General features: G+C 42.7%; 3 protein-coding genes across 5 annotated transcripts; 1 reads left to right on the forward strand and 2 right to left on the reverse strand.

Annotated features, from left to right (window-relative positions):
• Positions 1-880: 880 nt before the first annotated feature.
• prkacaa (protein kinase, cAMP-dependent, catalytic, alpha, genome duplicate a) lies at positions 881-14,847 on the reverse strand. Of its 3 annotated transcripts, none has more exons than XM_030090524.1 (10): positions 14,103-14,847; positions 6,211-6,272; positions 5,643-5,771; positions 5,341-5,439; positions 5,169-5,251; positions 4,951-5,077; positions 4,776-4,871; positions 4,554-4,676; positions 4,201-4,365; positions 881-3,832 (listed from the first exon to the last, which is right to left on the reverse strand). In XM_030090524.1, the coding sequence occupies exons 1-10, from the start codon at positions 14,146-14,148 to the stop codon at positions 3,707-3,709; spliced, it is 1,056 nt and encodes a 351-aa protein (XP_029946384.1). In that variant the 5' UTR covers positions 14,149-14,847; the 3' UTR covers positions 881-3,706. The 3 variants fall into 3 exon arrangements, with proteins under 3 accessions (XP_029946384.1, XP_029946382.1, XP_029946381.1); XM_030090522.1 differs by lacking the exon at positions 14,103-14,847 and adding an exon at positions 11,762-12,097; XM_030090521.1 differs by lacking the exon at positions 14,103-14,847 and adding an exon at positions 8,788-9,484.
• Positions 14,848-15,527: 680 nt separating this feature from the next.
• On the reverse strand, positions 15,528-19,453 carry asf1ba (anti-silencing function 1Ba histone chaperone). Its single transcript, XM_030090541.1, has 4 exons — positions 19,075-19,453; positions 17,810-17,925; positions 17,487-17,663; positions 15,528-16,205 (listed from the first exon to the last, which is right to left on the reverse strand). Exons 1-4 carry the CDS (start codon positions 19,181-19,183, stop codon positions 16,014-16,016), a joined length of 594 nt encoding a protein of 197 aa, XP_029946401.1. The 5' UTR covers positions 19,184-19,453; the 3' UTR covers positions 15,528-16,013.
• Positions 19,454-21,182: 1,729 nt separating this feature from the next.
• crb3a (crumbs homolog 3a) lies at positions 21,183-24,428 on the forward strand. Its single transcript, XM_030090542.1, has 5 exons — positions 21,183-21,268; positions 21,650-21,746; positions 22,018-22,203; positions 23,559-23,605; positions 23,689-24,428. Exons 3-5 carry the CDS (start codon positions 22,116-22,118, stop codon positions 23,896-23,898), a joined length of 345 nt encoding a protein of 114 aa, XP_029946402.1. The 5' UTR covers positions 21,183-21,268; positions 21,650-21,746; positions 22,018-22,115; the 3' UTR covers positions 23,899-24,428.
• Positions 24,429-25,682: the final 1,254 nt, after the last annotated feature.

The raw sequence follows: 25,682 nt of genomic DNA on the forward strand, positions 1-25,682 counted from the left end.
CTCCTCGGCTACAATTACCCAAAGAGTATTCAGAGAGAGCTTCGCGTCTGATCAAAAGAACGTCTTATGTGTGGAAATATTCTTCTTTGGCATGCAACTAGCGGCTTGTTATGGAGGAAACAGTCAATGGGAAGGGAGAGGGATGGATTTCACTGCACATCAGGATCCAGATGTCATGCAGCTAATCCAGGAGAAAGAGAGAGAGCGAGAGCCTGAAAAAGCAAGAGACACAAGCTGAAGCTTTCGGAATGGCACGTGCCACCTTTTTATTACATTAAAGAAAAGAGACAGTGCATGAGCAGATCAGGTTTCTGACATGTGTTTTGTGGCCCCAAGTCCGCACGCAGCTGATGCAGAGAGGTGCAATATGAGGGTCTGCGGAAGCGAAAGGTGTTTGTGGATTCCATACTCCCGACACGATGCAGACAACACTGCATTATTCAAATCCCGCGAGCCTCCTTATACATGCACCAAGACACAAAAAATAAAGTGAGAAACAACATCCACCGTCACCTACCAACAAGTACGCGCCTCTCATCCAGCCGACGCCGCAACGCGCCAAAAGTACAAATCAAACTGGTGTAACGGCGAAGAAAGAGCGTAAATATCACCCAGACATAATAGTCTTAACAAGTAAAACTTTATTGGAATGATACATTTTGCAAAATATTACTTTATGTATATATTTTTTTTTAACATACTCATTGTGTTCTAAGGGTATCTGTCAAGTTCTCCAGAGGGTAAGATAGTTAAGACTGTCAAAGGCAAGGATATACAGTATTGTTTCCCAAAAGGTACAATAGACTACACAATCACTGTACCCAGGTCATGAGGAAAAAAAAAAGATTAATGTTCTGTTTTTGCTTTTTTTTTTTTCCCGTTCTTTTTCTGAAAATACAATTAGAAAATATGAACGCAAAACATCTTAGATGTAAAAAGTGTTATGTCTGAAGAAAGAGTGTGTGTGTGTGGAGACTTGATGAGAATAGAAGGCAAACAGGAGAAAAAACTGAAGAAGAGTAGCACAGAGCGGTTGATAGTGTTCAGCTGATAGAAAAGAATGAGAGATGACCGACGGCCGGTTCTGTACGGCGAGGGAAACGAAAAGAAAAAAAAAAAGAAGAGAAATCACTGCTGAGGCTTCAGCATCTGAAGTGGACCGTGGAGTTTCTTTGCCTTCTACCTATCAACTCTGATTTAGTCATTTTTCCAGGACATAAAGACAAAAGATATTACATGTGCTCTCGAGCATTTTGTTAAAAATCATCATTATTATTATTAATATTAGCACAAATTAAATAGATCAGAAAAAGGGTTGTGGCGTGTGCTTCAATATCTGATTGGGGTTCCACTGCACTGCTTTAGTGCGACGCTCAACAAATCAAGAAAAGGTTAAAGAGCCGCCGAATGGAGGGATTTCTGTGTGCGTGTGTGTGTGTGTTTGCCAGGTCCAGATGAGGCGCTGCGTTACCACATGCAAGAAAAAAACAAAAAACAAAAAAAAAAAAACGACCTTGCCTCAGAAACACGGATTATAAAAAAAAAAATACACATCGTCATGTTTCCAAACGGCATTGGAACATCTCCGTCAGACAGTTCAAGACATTCAAAACAAAAAAGAAAGAAAAAAAAAAAAAAAAAGATCCTGCGTTTGATCTCAATTACATTAAGACACTGCCAAAAAGAAGTACTCAAGCCTACTGAAATCAGAAAACATTCTAAAATGTCATGTTACAAGACTTTATGACAAATAGATCGATGCACATCAAACGAGTCACAGAAGCTCTTCAGTCTAGCACCTATGGGGGCTTTTTGTCGGGGGGCAGGTGGGCCGGAGGGGGAATCCTTCATCAAACCAAAGCAAACGTGTTCAGTCAACAAGCCAGCAATAAAGATTTTGGTCTGCGATTGTCTTGCATCCACAGAAATAAACTTGGCGAAAGGGGACAAGCTTAAGGATCGCTTCTTTTTCTTTGTTTTGTTTTTTTTTTAATTTGTTACATAGAAAGCTGGAAAAAAAAAACACTCCGATCTGAACAGGCCCAGAGATTTTTGAAGGGCTGTTAGAAAATGTGACGGCGTTGCATGTCAGGAAACATACAAGAGAGAAGGGAAGGAGGGGGAAAAAAACCCCCAAAAAAACAAAACTGTCGGGGTGAGAAGCACGAGTGCAGTGACAATTATCCGTTTCCCTACAACTTAATCATTAACAGAGACCCGGGGAACTCTGCTGCCGCACCGATCGGGGTCTCGTTCCGTCCTCCACAGAGCACCGAGTGTCCTTTTCAATATTAAAACATGTTATCCACAACCTCAAGGTACCTCAGCACATATAAAGCACAACGCTCCGCCGTCCTCCTTTACAAGTGATATTGTACAAAAATAACATGCACAAGTTGTTTGAAACATTTTTGCTACTATTTTGCGTATTAAAATCCACCACCGTCATAGTTACATAGAGAAAACTGCAATGTTCTCGCTTGGAAAAAATTTTGGCAGAAATTTATGTTCCGTTTTTATTTATGAAATCTTAATTCAGTTTCACAGCTATGAGACAAATGTTGAAAAAAGATGGATAAGTTCATGTTCTCTATCATATATATATCAATATACATGTATAAATGTTCTATGAATTAAATAAACAAAGAGTCAGGAGTGTGACCACAATGTTAGCTGCAGCTAAATCGCAGCTTTTCAACCCCACCCTCGAGCACTAAATAACACACAAGCACAGAGATCGACAGAAAAAGGGACAAAATGATCACCAATAGGATTTTTTTCTTTTTCTTTTTTTTTTTTAAAATGCTCTAATAAATTCAGCTAGGAGAAAGACAGACTTGAATGCGGACCTCGCGTCGGCTCGCCGCGGCCTCGCGGGGCCTCGGCGGAGCTTTAGCTGTGATAAAAATCATTCTCGCGCTGATCAGAGAGGTCGCCACTGCTTCAGCTGCGAGCAGTGGAGTGCGTCGTCTACCCAGTAATCATGCCACGTCGAGCAGACAAAGGCAGGTGCAGAGAGTTTTTCAAGCTTTTCAACCGGACGGGGGCGCGCGAGGGGCCGCCGCCGCCGCCGCCGTAGCCGACCGCTCTGCACCAATGACTTCCCACACAGTTTTTCCAACCAGTTGGCATTATGATAGGCACATCTGTTGGACTTGGTATTGCTTGGACAGATTTGGGATGGAGAAATGGAAAGGAGGGAACCGGCGGGGGGGGGGGTTGACAAGAGACAGCAATCACTCTCAGAGAAGCTTTAGAGAAGGGGCCCGTTCAAAAAGGAGCCGAGCAGATTCAGTACCTTAACAGAGAAATCAATGCCTCAACCTGCAAAGATCGAAAAACTAAACTTTTTTTTTCTTTTTCTTTTTTTTTTTTTGTCATTACACCATCAGAGAGATACAATTCTAGCTGAACAGCCGTGTGACCTGTGCCTGTTCTCGCCGAGCCCCTGCCACAAACACAAGAGGGATAAATAAAATGAATCGGTAACAGTTGAGAAACAATCAGAAAAAGGCAACACTGCTGGTTCTGTTGGAGCTTTCTTTCGCTTTGCCTACATTTTTCCACTGGGGGGGGGGGAGATTTTACATTGTTTTCCTCATCACAAATAAGCGAGTCATCAGTCCGCCCGAGTGCTTCCTGTCTTCTTACCCCCTATTTCTTTCTAAATCCCTGACTCTCTCACTCCGCTACTCTTTGTTGGAATCTAGAACTCAGCAAACTCCTTTACACACTTCTCAGTGAAGGAGACTCTGATTTCCTCTTCGTCGTAGTCGTCAAAGTTGCTTGTATCGCCGGGGCCTTTGCACTTAGGAATAAAGGGGGCTTCCACCTGGAAATGGTGAAAAAGAATGTTAAAAGCTGAATAATATGACATTTAGTTACTTTTGAATTTCATCTATAAAGAAATCCAATGCTGCCTTCAGTCTGCATGAAAACTCAAAAAGTAACATTCGCGCTCCTGAATCAACCATTCATCACACCGACTCCAAACCTGCAGAGGAACACATGTTTTCTGTGTTTTGGACATTTTTTCCATTAGCCGGTAATGTGATCTCCTCTCAGCAGAGCAGCGCAGATGGTATGAAATTAACCGTGGTCCCAGATGTAAGCTGAAGACACGTCCACTGACCAAAGTCTCATTAAAACTACATCACTCTCCCAGGAAGAACGGGAGGGCTTGCACGCGTTTCCTCTCACCTTCCTCTGGTAGATGGCGATCCAGTCGGTGGTGGCAAACCACTTGTGGCCCTTGATATCATTGACTCCGTTCCTGAGGTTGCCGAAGCGCTTGGTCAGGTCCACCTGCAGCAGGTTTCTCAACAGATCCTTTAGGTCTGAGCTAAAGTGGGACGGAAAGCGAACCTGCTGACAGGAAAACGTGAATGAGAGATGTTCATCAATCAGAAGGAAATGCAGCAAATAGAGCTTTGGAGGGGAACGGCCACACGGCTAGTGGTTCTAGCGACGTGTTACTAGGTTCTGCGCACCAGACTGGGGAAAACAGCAAAGCTGAGTTGAACAGTGAGGCCTCACTGTCTGAATAAACTCACCTTTCCTGATACAATCTTTTCATAAATCTGAATAGGCTGGTCAGCGAAGAAGGGAGGGTAACCAGCTGCCATCTCGTAAATCAGCACTCCCAGAGCCCACCAGTCCACGGCCTTATTGTAACCCTGGAGAAGAAAAAATACAAAAAATACAAGCAGTGACCACTGAGGAATACTGTACTTGAATCCAACATCAGCTTCTACACTGTGCTCCACACTGCGTACCTTACTGAGGATGATCTCTGGCGCCAGGTACTCTGGAGTCCCACACAGCGTCCAGGTTCGGCCTTTCACCCTCTTTGCGAATCCGAAGTCTGTTACCTGCAGAGCAGAGGGGGACGGCTCTGAGTCCAGGGGTGTCTGGACTAACTGCTGCTGATGCCGGGAAAGCGTTTCTCACCTGTATGTAACCTTGCTGGTCGATGAGCAGGTTCTCAGGCTTCAGATCTCGGTAGATGAGATCCAGCGAGTGAAGGTATTCGAAGGTCAGTACAATCTGGGCTGCGTAGAAGCGGGCGTGTGGTTCACTGCAAAACACACCAGACTCGAACTTTACACACACACACCCAGCAGGGGACCAGAAGTTGTTCGGTGCAGCTGCGTTAAAAGTTAACTTACCTGAATCTACCGATCCTCCTTAAGTGTGAGAACATTTCACCGCCAGGCACATACTCCATTATCATATAGAGATTACTGTTATCCTGCAGTGGGACGACGAGAATCTTATCGTCACGCACCACGTTAACTGGATTAACTTTCATATATGCACGGAGGAGCAGCTGACGAGTACCTTAAAAGAATGTTCCAGTCGCACCAGAAAGGGGAAGCTGACAGCTTGCAGGATACGTTTCTCGTTCAGTGTGTGTTCTATCTGCTTCAGCTTCACTACCTGGGAGCAGCGAGAGCGATCGCAGTCAGGAAAAAAAGCACGACAAAAAAATCATACAACAAAACGGCAATCACTTCCTGGTTGGATCAACGATGCTTCAAGCGTTACGACTACTGAAGGTGGCATCTGGGAGTCAAAGGCTAATCGGAAAAGATCTGGAAGTTCAACATGTTGTGAAGATTCAGGCCTTCACAGCGCCGTACCTTCTGTTTGTCAAGTATTTTCATGGCGAAATGCTGGCCCGTCTCTTTGTGTTTCACCAACATGACTCGGCCGAATGAGCCGGTGCCTAAGGTCTTCAAACGCTCGAAGTGGTCCAACGCTGCGGTTTGCTGAGGAGTGAACGCAGAGGTTTGTCAAGTAACGACTGTAAACTGTCGATGCTAAACACGTGTTTGTTCTATGTTTTTTTCGATTTTCTTTAATGATAAACATTAAATAAATGTGCTCAATACAAACGTTATTTTGTTTAATAGTGTATTGGATGAAATGAAAGGTGTGCCCTGCGTTGAAATTCAACTTTTACACGTCTTGACATGTATATCACATCTGTCCAGCAGAGGGCGCACTGCCCTAAAATAAATACCCTGCTCAGAAGAGAGGACTCTACTCTTTCTGGCAACATTAAAACTGCACCTGATTTCCCTTGAAGCTCATAATAAATGAATTATAGTTTTAAAACTCGCTGGTATAAATCTATTACAATGCTTCAATTATTCAAACACCAAATGTTTTAAATGCAGATGTTGGAAGTGAGTGTTTTTGTCTCACCTGTGCTGGATTCTCCCATTTCTTCAGGAAATCTTCTTTGGCTTTGGCAAGAAACTCCTTTACTGTAAAAGAAGAAGCGAGACGCACATTCAGCGAGGCTTTTAGCGCACAGGCATTGGTCAGTGCAGAGCATCGCAGGCGCCTTATCGCCAGGCCACAGAGGAGATCTTAACTTCATGTTGTGCAAATGTCACGTTCGAGCGTGGACGAGAGACGGTCCAGCCAGCGAGAAGCGTTTGGCGAGATACATACGGTCTCAGATCAGCTGTAGTGTCCATCATAATCTTTATCATTCAACTCAATGTATTAATAGAATCGTGCTCATTAACAGGTTCAGAGCAGAGAAATTCAAAGTCGTGGAAACTTTAAGCCAATTTCCTCAGCATCAAACTATCAAGGAAAAACTGTTATGTCCTAGAGTAATGCTGTTTATCATAAAAGAATTGAATATTTTTGTTAAACCCCCCCCCCCAAAAAAAATTATTCTCGCTTCTTTTTTAAGGTAAGATTAAACTTGGAGAAAGTCATGACAACCAAACCCATCATTAGGTAGTCTCAGTTTTTAGGGTGTGAAGACTGAGTCAAGCTGCTATTTACTACGGCTTAGCAAAAGTGGAAAATTGCTTTTCTTGAGTTGGTTTTTTTTTTTGCATTCTGAACACAAGATTTAGAGGTGGCTGACGGTGAAAGGTTGTGAACACAACGAGCATTTTGTTCCTGGTGAAAGGCTGCAGAGGGACGGAGGGGTGGACTGAGCAGGAGTGAACACTAGATAACAGCAGCAACAAGACAGATGTTTGTTTACAGTTGCTGAATACGTCCCGTATGAATGTTGCACTAATCAAACACTTCTAAACATCATCGATGAAATGAGACATTCATCGACATGATGGCAGCCGACTATGAGTGAAGGGACGGTACAGCCTGCACAAGTCACCAGAGCCAACACACACACACACACACACACACGTGGGAGGAAACTAGTGCATCTGCAGAAAACCTAGCGGGAGAACATGCAAACTCAGCGGTGCTACCTGTAAGGCAACTCCAGACCCGAGGAACTGTGAAACATTCTGCAGAGGGCAATTCTCAATCAGTCCCCGCTGCTTTCGCTTCTGTTCATTCAAGGTTCTTGCACAAGCAGAGCGGCTTTGCATAATATCGCACCAAAACAATCATGCTAGTGTGTTGAGCAAAAAAAAAGGCTTTTTGGACTGGGCCTTTCTTCTGAAATTACAGAAGTTCATGATCTACATCCTTCTCAAAGGCTCTTATATAAAGGTACATTTTCTTGATAATAATTCAAACACTCAAAAAAACAAACAAAACTGATTCCTGCAGTTTAACACACAGCTACAGCGTCTTTATGACACTTCATACACTTATTCTCTTCCTCGGCATACAAAGCATGTGTGATAATGGGCAGACAGACATGTGCTGGCGGACAGATTGTGACAACTTGGCACACATTTGTCAGAAGAAGAAGTTCATTTTCCCCCCCTTATCTTTATGGGGCTAATCAGAGCTCTGTGGGAACGTGCAGATAGCCGGCCCTTCCTCATTCCTCCTCACTATCTGTGCTGCGGCCCGGGGACTGCAGCTACTTCCACGGGCACAAGATGGTGCTTGTAAATGGACGACTAACGCCAGAAAAATTTTACCGTGATGCAACACTACTCCAATTAAATTAGCACACACACTTCTTATTTACTTTTTTTTTTCTTAACTATCAAGGTTCTTGGCACAAATATAACAAGGTAGCTTTAGTGAATGGTAACAATGACTTTGTTCAATAGTAAACATGTTAAAATGTTTGATTTGCTCAGAAACAGTAGAGCAGGACTCGGACGCCTTTCAGGATAATGTGGAATTTCTGTGTGTCCACATAATCAATGCACAACAGCCCAGGGCGCAGCTTAAATAAAGCCTGTCAGCTGTCAATAGTTAAACTGCAGAACAGAGCCATTTATTCACCAGCTTTGTGATAATATTCCAAACTAATAGGCCTTTAGCGTGTCCAACCACAACCTAGAAATAGACAAAATAAAAATGCTATTGACAGAAACATCACATGGAAGGATTTCTGTCTCTGCCTCGCTCTCTCTCATGCGTACAACACATACCCAGAAATTCACTCCAAACAAGATGAACGCTTAATCCTCATCTAGCTAACATGATTTCCTGCTAATTCTCTAAAGACCATCAGCGCCAACAATAGGATGGGAGAAAGCCAGCAAGAACGGCAAAGAGCAAAGTTCACATAAACATGCCAGGAGTGCTGCAGCTCCCACAGAGAGTGATGGAAACAGCATGGTCACCAGGGGGAAAACATTTCCCGTGAAAGTTGCTCAACTTCCAATTCCAAGCAGAAACGACCACAAAGGGAGTTTTTAATGAAGCGATAACTTGCAAACAGCACAAGAGGGGAGGGGAAAAAAAGCTCAACAAAAATAAAACAGACATCTTTTTTTTCTTGGTATTTATTCAATCTGTTTAGCTTTCACAGGGTTTCTACTGTTGGATCTTTAATTGATAAAAATCACAAGACTGTTATTTCTGTAATCCCAAATTTCTTACCATCTGGGAGGACTGTGGCTACCTCTGGTGCTGCATGATCCGTGGAGCGCGACCCTGATTCACTTGAGCGTGAGGATGACTCCCTCTTCCCTGCATGCCTTCTGGAGCTCTTCCTGTCACACATTAGCCCCGCAAAGTCTCCTCGGTGCTTCTTCCTTGACCTCTTCCTCAAAGCCACTGACTCATGACCTACCCCAGCCCTCTGAGAGCCGTCTGGTCAGATCAGCAGCGCCACACATCCACACAGACCATTCAAGTGTCCTTGCCAAGGAGAGCGTCCTCCGTCTTCCCTGTGACTGTCACTCTGCAGGAGACCCGAGTGCAAAAAGTAGCATCCACCTCCGGTGTGCGGCCGAACTCAGCGTGGAGGGCAGAGCTGCTCCCGTTACACTCACACAGATCAATTGGACCCTTGCTTGGTTTGTATCAATATTTATTCTGCACACAAAGTACTCTCTGCTGTTCCCTCTCATGTCAAACAGACACACAAACACACATGCACACACAGAGGGTATATATTGATCTAAACAGGGGCATAATCGCCGGGGGAGGGGCGTGAAACAGTAGCTGGTATATTTATCCAACCCAGAGATGAAGTCCTATGGAAAACTAGGCCTAAGCAAAGACCCATGAGATGAACTGCACACATCGAGATGCGTCTCGAACTTTCCCCAATTAGCCAAGCCAATCAGGCGCCACATCTGTGATGAAAAAAAGACTTTCGGAGATGATCTGGGTGTTTTCACGAGCATAAAAGTGGCACTCTGGAGAGATGCTAGCGGAGCAGGAGCCTACAAAACCACAGCCAAACTTTTTTTTGACTCAGCCCAAATGCACCAGAGAGCGTGAGCAGTGCCAGTGCTGAATTGATCCTCCAAAAATCAATCCTGCATCTCTCCCCCGGGGCTCAGTGGCCCACTCTGACGCAGGAACAGAGGGGTTATATTAGGGCGAGCTGACCGACATTAAACGGCAAAGCAAGCCAAATCGAGTCTCTGTCTGGAGCATGGCTTGTTCTGATGGCACAAAAAAAGCCCTCAAGTGAGGCTTAAGGAAGAGATCAGGCGGCGAAACGAGCGGCGATAAAGAGGGAAATGTATTTGCATGCCTGTGAAGGTGAAAAATCAATTCCAATCAGCTGAATTCAGATGGGGGACGTTTCCTGAACAAGTCACCAATGGAAAGTTGTTTTGTAATCTGTCCCGGGCAGAACGTCACCTCCCACTTTGGTTCACTGCTACTCAGATACATGTGGAGTATTTAGAAAAGCTCAATATGCCTCAGTGTTAAAAAAAAAACAAAAAACCCTGCAATATCTATTTAATTCATCATACATTCAAAGCAGTGTGTATTTACTATATATGCTGGTTACATTTGTTACTAATACATATATAGATCAAACTGTAAATTTGGATTTCTGTCACAAGAACTTCATTTGAAGAAGAATGCTTAATTTGTCATACATACAAAACGTTGCAGAGCAAAATTTGTCCGCTGCATTTAAACCCACGCAGAGGGAGAAGTGGGCTGCTGCTATGGGTTTTCAACTTGCAAACCGTCCCTGTGCTTCATCTTAACATCCAGGCCACCACTGATCCTCATGAGATCACGTTCTCATACTAATAAAATCTGTTCAAAAAGAAGCACGTGATGGAACTTGTGTGACGCGTCTGCTCCAGCGGTTCTGCAGCGGCCATGTTGGATGTATTTATTACAGTAAACAAACCCTGACTGTGAGTTTTAATCACACAACAGTAAAACAACGAGGAGCCTGAGCACAACCTCCACACTAATCTAACGATGGGGAAGCTTTATCAGACAATTCTGAAGTGTTTGCATCTTTCTATTCTTACATGGGTGACATGGTGGTGCAGTGGTTAGCACTCTTGGGGGCCTTTCGGTGCTTGCATGTCCATCCTTTCCTTGCATGTGTTTAAGGTAAAAATGTATAAATTTTACCTGATGATGTTCAATAAAAGCCCAAAAGCTAATAGATTTCATAAACTACTGCTTGAGGCAACTATGCAAGATATTGTTGATGTTCTTTAGGATCTATTAGTTCTGTTGAATTTCAAGACAATATGCTACAGTTCTGTGAGATGTGGATATTAGAAAAGTTCAGTGGGACTATTAGCGGCTTTAGTCCTGTTGAGAGAATCCAAATAAGACAACAGTTCCTTCACCAAAACTCATATTTCAGCTCCCTGAATCCCAGGGTCACTCTTTTGTTATTAGTGTGGAGCTCAAAGCTCGTGTGAGGCGGCTCATTGGCACTTCAACGGTAAAGTCCAACAATAATCAGTGCGGGCTTGCAACAGAGCCCCTTTAACTGCAGACAGGAAGTGATGAGCGATCCAAACACAAACCTGCCCCTGTTACACAAACCAGCTGCGTGCAGAGCAGGGGCAGGTCATAAACTACACAGATATTTATAGACACACATAGTTGCACTCAGACAGGGTACCACTTCATTATATTCAAATCTAAACGTGCGTGAGTCAGTACAACTACTTCTTCGGACAACTGGTAGTTATTCAGCTATGAGGAAAATTTTAGTAAGTTTTCAAATATCAAAACACTTCTACAGCAATGGAGAGTGGACCAATTCAGAAGCAAAACAGACATGCTTCCTCTGCTCTGTAGGTACAGAACAATGGGGAGCAGAGGAAGGACAAAGAACCGGCTGTGGTGTTTGTATGTTTTTTTTTTTTTTTTTTTGTCTACATGAACAGAGGCACGCACACAGCTGGCTGCAAATAATGAGCCAGCGCGGCGTCTGACAGAGCAGAAGATAAATCCTTCAAACTCAATACGCACTCAACAGGTCATGAGATGAATTAAGCAGCAGACAATTATCAGAAGAAATTGCTTGGTTTCAGCTCGGCCCGTGACGGACTAATTTCATGCAGCACAACGTGAAGTACAGCTCCACCCCTCACCCAGGCGCCTGTCCAGCTCCAGAATGAAAACTCACTGCAGATGCGGGCCTCTAGCTCCTCCTGTGGCTGGTCATGTCTGTCTTCTCCACTGCCTATGTCCCTCAGTGAGGGCCCGGTTCGGTGGAACAGCCTCCCTGCCAGCTTGTGAATAACAGACATCCTACAAGGCTGGATTAAACAAGCTGAAAGTCTGAGTAGAGTTTCGACAGTGTAGTCTGTCCGGATGTTTAATCAAAATCCACGAAAAAAGTAACACCAACAGCTCCCCAAAAGGTCACAACTTCAAGCTATCCCAGCTGGCTGTGTTTGGTTTACAGAGCCAAAGAGGCAATGAACAACGGCGCAGAGCCTGGGCTGGCCCTTCCTGTTCCTGCTTCTTCCTGTGGGGCCAGAAAATAGCTCCATACACCAGCGCAGCGGCTCTCGGCTTGTGTCGCGCAGCCCGAGAAGTTCAGAGAGCAATAGACGCCGCACACCTGAACCGACTCGACACTCACTTCACATTTTCCATAGAAACCAGAACGTGCTGCCACATTGCTCTTAATCTCTCTGCTGTGTGGGAACTTCTGCCCCTGTGTGTGGGTTCTACAACCCCGGCCAGCACCTGTCTGAGGGATCAGGGTGGGCCCACTGTCACCAGGCTGATAAAGAAGTGTGACACATGAACAACCCACCCAAACGCAACGCAGCAGCAGCTACACCACCTCTGTTTTAAACTCTTCAGTCCTGACTTGCGTTTCCCTTTTGACGTTAAGAAAAAGAACATCTGAAAGTCATGACTGTTACATGAGTTACAGATCGACTGCTGGCCATTCTTCACACCTACTCTCGAGCAGCGACAGGGAGCTGAGGCTCATTTCACAGATTCCTGTTCTGACTTTGCACACTGGAGTGTTATTTATGGTGCCATGGATAAAACATAAAACAGTCTCATCCCCAGTGTTCTCTAGTTCCAACCAAGTAAAAAAAAATTTTTTAATCTAAAACAGAATAACAACAATAATAATCCCTTTCCTGATTTTGATGTACAACACAAGTTCAAGTACATGTTTGTATAGGTTAGAGTATGACAAAAACAAACTGGTGTTAGCTGGCTGACAACTAAATATAAAGTTGAGGGTAACAACAACATAGAAAAACATTCACTCAGCAGCAGGACATTTGACTTTCTCTCTAAACACATACAAGTGTCCTTGTTCCAAATTGTGCTCATCACATGTTATTCAAGAGACCGCACAACTCCAAAGTTTTCGCCCGGAGAGGATCACCCTTATGCATCATATGACCCGTGTCCTGGTGCTTTTTTCCCCTTCAACTGATAAGTCCTTGGGCTCACTTACTGTCAAACACAGTTTCTGGGCTCCAACACCCAGGTCTCTACTATATGTCAAAGCTTCAATATTCTCTCAATGTATGCACTCTAATATGATCAATCCATTGTGCCTATTAGCTCCCTGCCTCTCTTACCAATTGAACTCATTTTCCTGCATATAAGGCTTCATGTTTCAGCCTTGTTACTCAAAAGCGTAAAAGAGAGAATCTCCGCAAGATCTGACGTCTACAGTGTTGTTGCAGCCTTACATGGTCTTCAGAGGAAAGGAGAAAACATCTGAAACAAAAACCACAAAAAAAACCTATGACTTCTGGATAAAGCTTGTTGTTGTCATCCTGACTGTTACCTCTTAATATAACCTGAAGCGTTTCATCACGAGGTTTCCCACAGTATGAGCAGAATGAATGAATAACATCCACTACTGTTCAGCCGAGATAACTTTAGTCACAGTAAGAACACCGAGCCCATGGATGTAAATGGTGCAGCACAGAGAGCTCACACACCCAGCCAATTCTGGCCTGCGACATGTTTACAGTTGCAAAAAGGTGTGGAGACAATGTTATGTTGTGACACTGTGAATGTCATCTCTAGGCCTTGATACAATGTTAACAGTAACTGCAAGGCTAGTTGAAGAAAGCAAGGCAATGTACCATCAAAATGCTGATGGTAGAGACAATAAGTGATGCCTGAAGAAAAGCAAATACTTGATTTGGCTTTTGAAGCAGCTCTCAGTGAGTGGGGCAGCCGTATTGACACTCCATTAGTGCCATTTTTCGTCTCAATTACATGCTTACCACACATTTTTGTGGATATTGTAACACTATTAGATGCAGCCACTGGAGCAACCTATGGCCTGTGTTTTTAACCTGATTTAATGCCAGATTACTTTTAGAGGACGACGTTAAAAAGCAGCGTTGACGTGTTGTGAGGCAGGGGAGTGTGTATGAGTGTGTTTTACATGACGAGCTGCCATTAGAGTAAAAACAGGAAATGCTTAGCATTGACAGAAACGATACAGGGGCATGATAGAGCCAGCTACTCACCACTCTCCATCTCATTGCCCTTCTTTGCGGTGGGCGTGTTGCCCATGATGGCAGGCTGATAGTGGCGTTCCTGGGCTCGGACTGACTTCTTTTACAAGTCGTTGAGTAATGCTACACCGCTAAAGCAGACGCTACACTCAATGAACTTGGCAGCTAACTACTAGCTAACAGCTATCATTATTGACAGACGAGTGTAAATAGAGTAGTCCCAGCACTTATCCGCTGTGGCGAACTCCCCCAGCCGAGAGGAAATATCCAACCCTTCTGGTTAGCTTAGCGCTAGCACATTAGCTAGGAGACAGATATCCAGCGGATGTCTGCTTTGTAGCGTTAGCTCGTCGATCTTCAAGCTGGCACCAGCTTAATCAAAGGAGTCAGTCCGTTGTACTTTATTTCCAGTGGCGATATGATTTATCCAAAGCCAAGGCCGATTGAAGATCGTCGAAGGCTGTTTCCGTCTGTCAAACGAGCCAGCTAGCATTAGCTTGTAGCGTCCCTTGCAGTCTTGGCCTTAACTAACCAGGTGCTCCCTCTGTGTAGGCAGGCCTCTCCAATTCAGATGGTAAAATGCGTGTCCAGCTCACACGTTTTTTCCTTGACTCGCTATCTAAACGGATATATACTCCATTATTCTCGAAGCGAGCCGTCAAGAGCAACTGTTCCAGGGGACCGACCACCTGATAGTCGATTCCTCGGATCAACAGACCCCTTCCATTAATCTTCAGACCGCAAGGGAAACTCCAGCCATCCATCCACCAGGCCCCGCCTCCGCGCGTCTCTCATTGGCTGCTGACGATGTCAATCATTCGACAGTGGGGGAACGACGTGCGCTGATTGGTCGAGCGTAGACACATGCAATCATTGCATTGATGCGATTGGCCGCTGAAATCGCTTTATCCCGCCTACAAGATCGCTGCCAGCCAATGCGCCCGCAACAGTATCAGCTATTCTTTACGTTTCAAATTAACAGTTCGCAGTTTTAATACAGAATTTCGCGGGCGGCACAAATAAAACACCTTGATCTTGCAATGACCATTCTGTTCACTCTGCAAAATCTTCCAGCGATCCTCGATTATCCTCCCCTTAAAGCCGAACAGTCCGTGATTGGGCGTGACGTTACCACGAGCTATTTTTAGAAAAATGTGAAAATATGAAGGGATACTCACACTGATGTTTATGTTCCATAGACTGATGTATGGAATAACAAACCTGGACAAATGAGAATCACGTCTTCAATATGGATTGCAACAAAGTGAAAAAAAAAAAAAAAGTGAAAAAAAAAAAAAGTTACTCATACAGTTACTCAACAAATACATGGTAATTTTATTGGGAACACAAATGCATGGAAGAAAACATGAAAGTGATATAGCTCATACACATCTCCACAATCTAAGTTGGGAAATTTTTGAGTGCATTTGTAACAAAAAAAATATGAAGACAGAATTATCAAAAATCTGTACAGTAACATATTGCTTTTTTTTTTTTTCTTTTTTTGCCTATTGCTTCAGTGGTGGAGTCTTAAATCGGTACAAATTTCTTTCACACCAGTAAAAGAAGAGGAAAAAAACAAACAAAAACAAAACAGTTCTTTGTTCATTTGTGTTTCAGTTCAACTGAATATTTTCATAGCTGCTGTTTCTATCCCACAATCTAATATTGCTGTCAAAACCACAACGAGAAACTCTCCATCTGTAAATGATCATTCCAGTAAGATGTTCACAATCTTCACTGCAACGACTGCTTTTGAAGCCCAAGGTGAGTTTATTTTTTTAGAAGTTATCGAGAACAAGGGACAGCAATAAGGCCAGGATGTCAGTACATCCATTTATCCACTCCAGAATGTCCATAGGCATCGCTCAAAAATAGGACCTCGTGCTGTAAGTCGCCACCTTTTCAGGGCTTTGGAGCTTCCTACAAGCAGTCCATGGAGTTATCCGGAAGCATCCCCAGAGGTGGGGCCTTGCCTGGGAGACAGGATGGGGGGAGCATGGAGTTTGAGGAGGGATCCACATTTTCAGAGTCTTCCATTCTCTCTGTAGAGCCATCCCAGTTTATATGGAACCTGGTAACGCGTGGATTTGACGCTAGAATATTTCTCTGCAGCTGAAAAGAGAAAAACAAAAGTTTTTTATTATTATTTTATGTGCATTTAAATGCAGTCAAGCTGGAATACTTTCTTGAGGTCTTAAAATTTATTTTACTACTAAGAAAATCCAAAATCTTAAAACATATTTGCATAATTTTGCAAGTTTATGTGGAATGTAAGTGAAGCTGATCCATTTTTAATAAGTTTAACCAATAGAAATTTAAAATTCCTGGATCATCATTTTGCACCTGAGGGAAAAACTCTCAGCACCTGAATCCCACTGTATTGAAAAAAAGAGAAAATGCTTGTTACTCATGAAAAATCACATAAACTACATATAAACCTGAATCAAACTACAGCTTTACAGCTGTAACCAATGTCATGCCTTGTTTCAATATTCTTTGCACCTGTGAGTGAAAGGTTTCATTCCAAATGTCAGGCGCCTTCAAAATGTAACACCCACAATCAAAAACCTTTGTCATCAGAGCAAAACTCGCAGGAACTTCAGACTGAAGTTACCAGCCAAATGACCGGCACTGCTAACAAAGTCATATCTTCCCCAACAAGTTCGATTACTGAGGATATGCGACGATGAAACAATCACAACATATCTGCAGAATGAAAAACTTACAATTGCAGCATGGTGTTGATTTAAAATGTTTTAGTTTGTTTGAAGCAGCATAAACCATTCATAAAATTAGACCATTAATTTGTGTCTATGAAAAATGGCATCTGTTAAACATCAGTGCATCAACAGTTACTTGGTGTTAAGAAATGACTTATGAGGAACAGTGGCAGTTATCCTTCATGGTGAAATTTTGGTAAGCATAACTTCTCAAAAGATGAATAAAATGCTACACCATTCCAATGTACAGTCACAGCTTCCTAAAAATAGTCTACACAGAAATGTCAGATGGAAACGTCACATCCAACCTTGTCACAAAAGTCAATGTTTGACATCAGCAAACCAAAAGCAGGATAAAGCTGATTACTTGAGGAGAAAGTGTTATGCAAAGACTTTATTTTTATACCTACAGCCAGTATCTGCAGGTGTAGATTGTGGAGACTGGTGAGAACATTCAGTAAAATTTAAATGACTTCTCTATACTCTGTACAATACAGTTCAAACTTTTCACATAATTTTTAAAATGACGTAATTACACTGGCAATTAAACTATCTCTTCTCGTTAAACATGGTCCACATCCCTTCAAATCCAAAAATATTGACTGTGCCCTGTGGTATATAAATACAGCAATGCTGCTTTTCCAAATGTAATGACGAGGCGGCCGGGTCTGACCTGTGTGTAGTCTGGCTTGATTGGAGGGTTTTCTCGAAGCTCGGGGTCTGTGTACTCGTTGTTCACATAGTAACCAATCCGAATGAACTCCTGGCTTCGGTATGTGCAGGTAATAAGCACGACAGTGACACCGACAGCATCACTTTCAGGAATCAGCCCAGTGTTTGGAGCATCGGCCTGTCAGAAGAAAAACACAAACAAAAAACTGCATTACTGCGACAAAAAGAATAAATTCAGTTAAATATCAACATTATGAGGTTGATCAACGGCTTGAGAATGGTTGTTAATGCAACCATCTATAAGTTTTCATCTGGCAAACACACCTGAAAGACAAACATGTGCCTCCCAGCGGGTACCGGGCCCACCAGGACAGAGTCGAGGCATTGATCATACTCTTCACTCTCGGCTGAGCCCACATAGATGATTTTCCATTCCAGGTCTGAAAGCGGCAAAGAGACAAACTGTTTTTGTTTACCGTGAAAACAAATATGCACCAAATAAATGCACTTCCTAGCCAATGAGACAGGGGGTTAACAGATTGTCTGGATTCACGTGCGCATGCACTGAGTCAAAACAGATGTAAACATTTGCATCCACAATGAATGAGTTCTTCTTTACACATAATTATGTCAAATTGCAGGTGGTAATTTAACTTTAAAACTTTAAGTAAATGAAGAGATTATTTCATCCTATTTTAACTGTACATACTCCTGTGAAAAATATTTTTATATTCACTAATCTACTGGCACCCCTGCTTTTAAATGGTGAGATATGAGCGTTAAACATAAAGCCTGTGGGCCAAAACTGGCCCTAAACCAGTGGATCTAATTCAGCAAATAGTCAAAACTTTAAAGAAAACACCGAGATATCTGGGATGCTGTCATGAAAGCTCGTACATTCATTGTGAACAAACTATTGCCAAAATCACACGGTTTGGGTGAGTTTGTAAAAATATGCATAAAGCAAAAGCTACATAAGCTTTTTGGGACATTTCACTGTATTTTGCACTCCAAGATGTAATCAAAGCTGTTGGAATTGTAGTACTTCTCTGTAGCAATGTTTTAGTTTTGTGAAAATACAGACATTCTCATCACTCTGCGACATGATAAAGAAAAACCTTAAAAAATGTAGAGGCTGTTATGGCACTATTTTACCAGTATGATTCACTAAAGATGAGATTAGGATGTATGTGGCCACTGAACTGAAATGTGTTCGACACACTGCTTTAGAGGATATTTGTCTAATTCGTTCTAAAAATAGCTTAGCAAGAAAATAATGTGATAAACTGTCACATCTTGGCCGTGGATTAACATAAAGACCAACACCGTTCATTTCAGCTAGCTGTAAACAGAAACACACCAGCTGAATTAATTTCTTCGAAAGTTATCCCAGGAACACTGCGCACAATTCCCAGTAAACACGTGTTCCTTTGCCTTAGTTTTAACCCTTCATGACGTCTTAAAGTGGAACTATTAACCCTATTCAACTCTATATCACTCTGGACTTGTGGCTGTAGCCTGCAGGTGCTGCTAATGCTATTAGCCGCCACCGAGTGCAGTAACATCAGTTATTGTTCGACAGTACCCACCTTCAGGGAGGTCCTCCATACACTCGAAGGTTATTTCAAACTGGAAGGGGTTTCTGAAGGGACTCGGGTTGTCTAGGACCGCCACGTTTAACACCTGTACCTTCGCCATTGCTGTCAAACCGCTAACACGGAGCTAATTAAAAAAAAAAAGAAGAAAAAAAACAACAAACGTTCACACAAATTTCCCGGGAATTCTTCAAAAGCAACGCATGAACGCGTTTCTATAAGAGACACGGCGCCGGGTTGTAGCAGTAAGCGCCTCCTTTGTCCGTCAAATATCACAGCAGCTACCAAATCAAAGGTCAGAACAGAGAAGATTAATAAATTTGAGGATGTGTTGAAGCTCTCCCGCCGCTTTCGCTACCCTACCCGAGCGTCCCCGCAGCTACGGCAAGCCGCGCGGTCACAACAGAGAGGGGACCGCTAATATGAGAGGAAACGCGAAGCTCCTCTAGCGACCCCTAGAGACACCTGCTCAAATGGAGGGGCCTGACCCTGATTGAACAATAAAAGATACCGTAATTAAAATAAAAATAAAAAAGGATAAAGGAACAACAAAAAGAAAAACTTTCTAAACAGAGGTGCAGCTGACTCTTGAATCATGAAATATTTTTTTTCTATGAAAAGCATTTTAATAAGTTGAGAAAAATGTGCAGCAGGTAAGCCAATATTCTAATATTTGAGTTATAGTTATATCAAACTATGATACAGTGACATTAAACGTGACCAAATGAGATACCCTTATCACCATTTTAACTTGTTTCATGATCTAAACATTTTCATAATGAAAATTAATTTTCAACAGCAACAAAAATATATATTAGCCATAATAAAAAGACTTAGTTAGCCTCAATCAAGACATTTCATTTTGAATCTTTGAGAAAAAGCTGAGAATCAATACATACCATATTTTAAAAAACAACAACATCTAGTCCTTTTTCTTGCTTTAAAAACACAGTAAGTCAACCTGGAAATTTTATGATAAAGTAAGAAAAAATATTTTGGCTCCCATAAAGGATAAAGCAGGTTAGAAGATGAACATATATCTGCTCCAACATAACAATTCAGATGTTCATCTTCAGAGCAAAGCTGAAATGGTTTCAAAAGCAGATTAATAAATAAATGTACATAAAGGTCAGCAGATTATATGAAGTGTTTATAATCAAAATATAAGGAGCAAATGTTAACATTTTTGTAAAACATCTACAGTGCTTTTCTAAGATGAGAGTAAAAAATTTCATTTCATACTGGAAGTGCATAATTTTTCTTTCCGTAGATCAAATTTTAAACTGGTTTGACCAGAAATGTGTGAATAATCCAAAAAAGTACTTTGATTGCAGCCAATAATGCACACAATAAACCTGTGAGGTTTCTAAATCACTGAGATATGTTGCATCTACTTTTGAAATTACAGCAAATGGAGTGACTCAAAGTTTGGACTATGCTCCATCCAAAAATCTTCATCAGATCTGAGTAAATTGCACCATTCATTATATTTATGAATGACAAAGTTATAAGACTTACAAAAGCACATTGAAAATGTAATAAGATGACAAAAATGGAACTTGTCTGCATGTTTTCTTCAGTGGACAGAGCTATGTGTGTTCTGCGAGCTTAGTATAGTTTACAGGATTTTATACAGCATGTCAGCATATTTTTTTTAAATGTTAATTAACAACTTTGCCATTAGTCCAAGATGTGAATGTGTTTCTCTCTGCTGATCACATGAGATATTATAGTTTCCTACATTACCTGAGGGGCTTATTAGACCTGCTGATTGAGAGTAATTTTCCAGAGCATGTGCTTCACTTGTTATAAACGCCTCAGTGCCACACTGTCCACATTAGAGAAATTAAAGAAAAAAAAAATCTGAGATTAGTCTCGTGGCTGCCTACATTTTCTTTGCCCTGGGTTTGAGAAAGGGAGATTAGGTGAGGATTAGAACCCAGTGGACCAGCTGGCCTCCGAATTCATTCTTAAAATATCTCAGGAATGTTGATATCCTCTCTGATGATGGCCGCCCTGAGGCCTGGCGGGGGCGCTGTTCCAAACCCCCCCCCATCAGCAGGCAGGTTGCTAGGTGAGAGCAGAGCAGAGCCGCAGGTTGGAGCAACTCACACCAACATATGGACGACTGTGAACAAGATCACCCGGCGGGTTTTTACCACTTCAGGGGAGTTGACGCCAAACAACTGTGAGTAAAAGTTTTCAGGTCTCTAATATTTTGATGAAGATTTTTTTTTCTTTTTTCTTTTTTTTCTTTGGGAAGAAAGGCAAGAGAAAGCGGAGAGATTACCTTGAGCAAAGTGCGCCTTTCCTCCCTACAAAGGAGGATCTGTTCTCCCGCTGCAGGTAGATAACTGTGCTCAGGTATTGAAACGCGACACTGGACGCACGTGACCAATGGCGATCTGAAGGGTGGACGAGAGAAACCGCTCGAAACACACCATCGGGAGTCAGTGCTGCTCAGGATGGGGCTAAACTGAAAGATCCACGACAGTAGATGCTCCGGATGAAGCCTTTCTTCGTGAGTTACGCTGTTACCTGTAACCAGATCTGTTTGATGTCTGCCTAGGTGAGGCGGAAGTCATTTATTCGTGAGAGATCAACCTGTTGGATGCTTCCTCCCTTCTCCTGCGATCTGCACCTGAAAACAGCCAGGTGAAAGGCATGTAAGTCAATGATAAATAACCTGTGGAAATGTTGTCCCGTGGGAAATGTGAACTGTACTGCAAGTGCATGTTAGGTCTATTAATGTGTTATTATTTTCCTGCGCTGTGAGCAGGTTTAATGGTGATTCAACATCAGGCTCAGTGTGACTCAGTGGCTGTGGTCTCAGCTGCCTGACTCACCCTCACATTAAAGTCGCCTTCAGGAGTGACAAAGTGAGCTCCAGAATGGTGTTTGCCTCCTCATCACTGATAATTTTGTGTGTGTCTTCAGCTGGTTCAGGGAGGGGGAATAAATCCTCACTGCCATCCACCGACATGGACCCGAGCTGATGGTGTGAGTCTCCTGGGGCCGCTGTGTGAGGGCCAGACATGGCAGCCTGTCCGGATGAGCTGGCGTTACCTGGCGCGGTGGTTGGGAGTGTTCTCCTGCTGATACTGAGCAGTAATCCTGCGTGGGGTGAGTTGGACGCCATTCGCAGCACTCCCATACAAATGAGCTATCCTGTCTGACCACACCTAAACGTACACAGACACAGACACACACACACTGCCAAAGCCTTGAAACATTAAGAAAGGCTCTAAATAACCCTTGACACATGCTCAAACCTGTCAGGGTTTTAGTCGGAAAATTAGAAAACTATTTGGAAACACTGTCCGCCCTGACAGAAACACTTGTGTCTGTTTATGTCTGTCCTTCGCGGATCATCAGCTCTTGAACAAAGTGTGTAAAATGCTCTTGCTTTCTGTTGTGGCCATGGCCGCCTGCACGTGTAACCCTCTGCTTGTTGTTATCAAGTTGCACTTTTGTCCTTGCAAAGTTTTACTATTTGCCCGGGTGAATGATTGACAAAGAAAACCCGGACACCGGAGGCTTTTTAAGGATTTCAAATTCAGCATTCCCAGAAGCTCTCTACCTTTAGTTTCCCTCACCAATCAAACAAACAGCAATGGATGTTTGGTAGTGTTTCTCACATTTTAAAGTAAAAGAGTTGTTTGACTCAGCTGATTGTAAAGCTGCGGTATACTCTGCATTCCTGAGCTTCTCCTCCTCCTCCTCCTGTGTTCTCCCAAGTAGTTACAGTTTAGTTTCACTGTGTAACTGAGGAATCACGTGGCTGGTCATGGATGAAAAGTGCCTGGCGACCAAAACGCAGTGCCAAGATAGATTAGAATCATTCAAGTGTCTTAGTAGAAAGTGTGCATGAGGGTAAATATCGCTTGTGTTGCTCTTTTTTGTTTCCCTGTGTGTCTGTTTGGATTCAGTGAAGAAGTAGATAATGTAGTTTTGATGTTGAGTTTCAGTTTTAAAAAGCAAAATACAAACATTTCTCCTGGACTTCCCAGGCAGATACTGTTTTTGACGAGCATTACTCATGTTATTCCCGGCCCGTTAATCTCTACTCTTAATGATATCATAAAATGTTGCACATCTTCAGGAATGAGTCAGTTGGCCTGATAAGCAGGACACAGTGGCGCCTGATCCAAGGTGTGGATTTCAGTTAGAACCCTCCTTCTGCTTTATTTACAAAACACGTTGAGACAGAATCTGTCTTTAATCCCTGTGATCAATACTAACTGATCAGCTGGCAGGCTGCACCTGTCCAGAATATTTAGATTTTAGATTTTAAGTGAGGCGGCGCTGCCAACTCTCATGCACTGAGAGAGAAACAAAGTATTATATAGATAACATTGGACATTTACAACTTGGAAATGTTTGAATCAAAACAGTATTCATTTACCTTCGTCTAATAACTTTTTGGTCAAATAGTCATTTTAAGTGTTCCTGACGTTTTGTTTTTTCTCCTTTAACAGGAAACTACACCACTCTTGAACCTGACACCAGATCTAATAATGCCACAGTAAGACAAACACTTGAGTAAATAACGCTGAGTCTCCATTATAAATATTTATTGACACCTTTCTTATTGTTCATAAATGTCAGGGTCCCGACATTGCGGCGATCGTGGCCCCGACCGTCACGCTGGGCGTCCTGGCCATCGTGGGCGCCGTGCTGGCGTGGCTCTTCTGCGTGGTGAAAAAGAAGAGGCAGACCGAGGGGACGTACAGACCCAGCGCCGAGGAGCAGTCCGGCGTGTGCAGCGTCGCCGCCCCGGACGCTCTCAAGCTGCCAAAAGAAGAAAGACTCATTTGAGATCTGGGGCAAAAATACTCTGAAGGACACGGGCTGCGAATGTGGCAGCGCAACCTGGACAGGTCTGAACCTTTTTGATCAGCCCGTTGAAGGAAAAATAAAGAAAAAAGAACAGAGTCGATTTCTGAAACTCTTCGACGTCATGGATAAACCCGCCGCTCCACTTCAACAAGCACTCAGCTGTTCCTGCGTTGCACTCCACGGAGAAGTGACTCCATTTATCTTTCAGTGATCTCAATGTTGACTGTGCACAGGTGAGACGGAGCAGTATTTCATCATCGCCGATGGTTTTAGAGTAGAAATAATTTACTTGTATTTTATTTGATTCATTCCATTATGAAATCACAATTTCATGTGAAGAACCTGAACTGATCTTTTACCTCAAGCTCAATTTTTTGATGCTTTTTTCAGTCCGCTGCATTTGAAAATACCAGAAAAGATGGATGCTGTTTTATGTTTTTCATGGAGTGAATCCAACATCTTATCTCACTACAGACACTGGTGTAAGTTTTAGGAAACTTGCTCGATGAGAAAAAAAAAGATTATATTTAATATCAAGCAAAAATAAGGAATCGTTTACATTTTATTTGTGTAATCAGTAATTTATAACTCACTCTTTAAATATTTCATCAGATCATGCTAATTATCACTGATCAAGCACATTTCACAGTTTCACAGCGTGTTTATTTATGTTTTTTTTTTCTTTTCAAATAAATGAGAATATTTGTCAGATATTTGTGTAATTTAAGTTTTATAAGAAGCTGGAAGACATTAGAATAGGGTCTGAAATACCTCCTGCAGATAAGTGACAACCTGAACCTGGGTATTGTATTTAAAGTGCCTGAATAAAACGATTCCTTTCTGTATATGAAAGAAATCAGAAAACAGATGAAAAACAACTGGTTATGTTTAGAACTCCTTTTTCACAGGGAAAATATCCCTGGTTTGACTTAAAGCTAGGGTTGGCGATTTGAATGAGATACATTTTTTTAAATACTGGTTAAAATGATCTTTATGACCCGATGGGAAGCAATTCATAGTGTGCGTTTAAAGTAGTTTGGAAAATATCCGCTATCTACAGCAGGAGTAAAACGGGAAAAACAGCAACCAATAGTTTTGAGGGGACACCTTTTTTTAAACCAATCAAATCCCTTCGCCGTTCGACCTGCCCCCTGCGTGTACATGTACGCGTGCACTGGCCCTGGATCAGTGCGCGCGTAGAAGGACGGAGCGTCGATGCAGAATGGCGGAGAATAATGTTTGGGGGTTTACTCACCGTTGAGTGCGCCATAGCTTGGCGTAGTGCAAATAAAGAAAAACGAAGAAACGAAGCGCTGAGGACAGGTTACGCCAGGAACGCACTGGACGCGGAAGCACCGCGCGCACCGTGAACGTCTCTGCGTCTCCGCTCCCAACGGGAGCTCCTCCAATGGGGTGGGAGCTGGGCGGAGCTAGCTCGGCGGAGCCTTGGGGAGATGCTACATGCTAACGCTAGTTTTCCAAGATCGCCAACCCTAGCTTTATTAAGGCGAGGGGCTCATTTCATGTGGAGTCAGCATTTTCTCCCTGGGTATAGATGTTTTTCTTTTTTTTATTTTTAGGTACTTCTGTATCCAACACGAACCATTTTACGCCACATGCTCTTTCAGTGTGAACATTTTCCTCCTGAAGAAAACGTTCTCAGTCTGTTGTACAGTCAACACCTCATCAAACTGATTAAACCCACCAAATGTCTGAAGCTTTTATAAACAAGAGGAAGTGCTGGCCTCTGGTTTTATGTTTGA

The sequence above is a fragment of the Salarias fasciatus genome, chromosome 4 (genome assembly GCF_902148845.1).
Source record: "Salarias fasciatus chromosome 4, fSalaFa1.1, whole genome shotgun sequence".
NCBI classification, from domain to species: Eukaryota; Metazoa; Chordata; class Actinopteri; order Blenniiformes; family Blenniidae; genus Salarias; species Salarias fasciatus.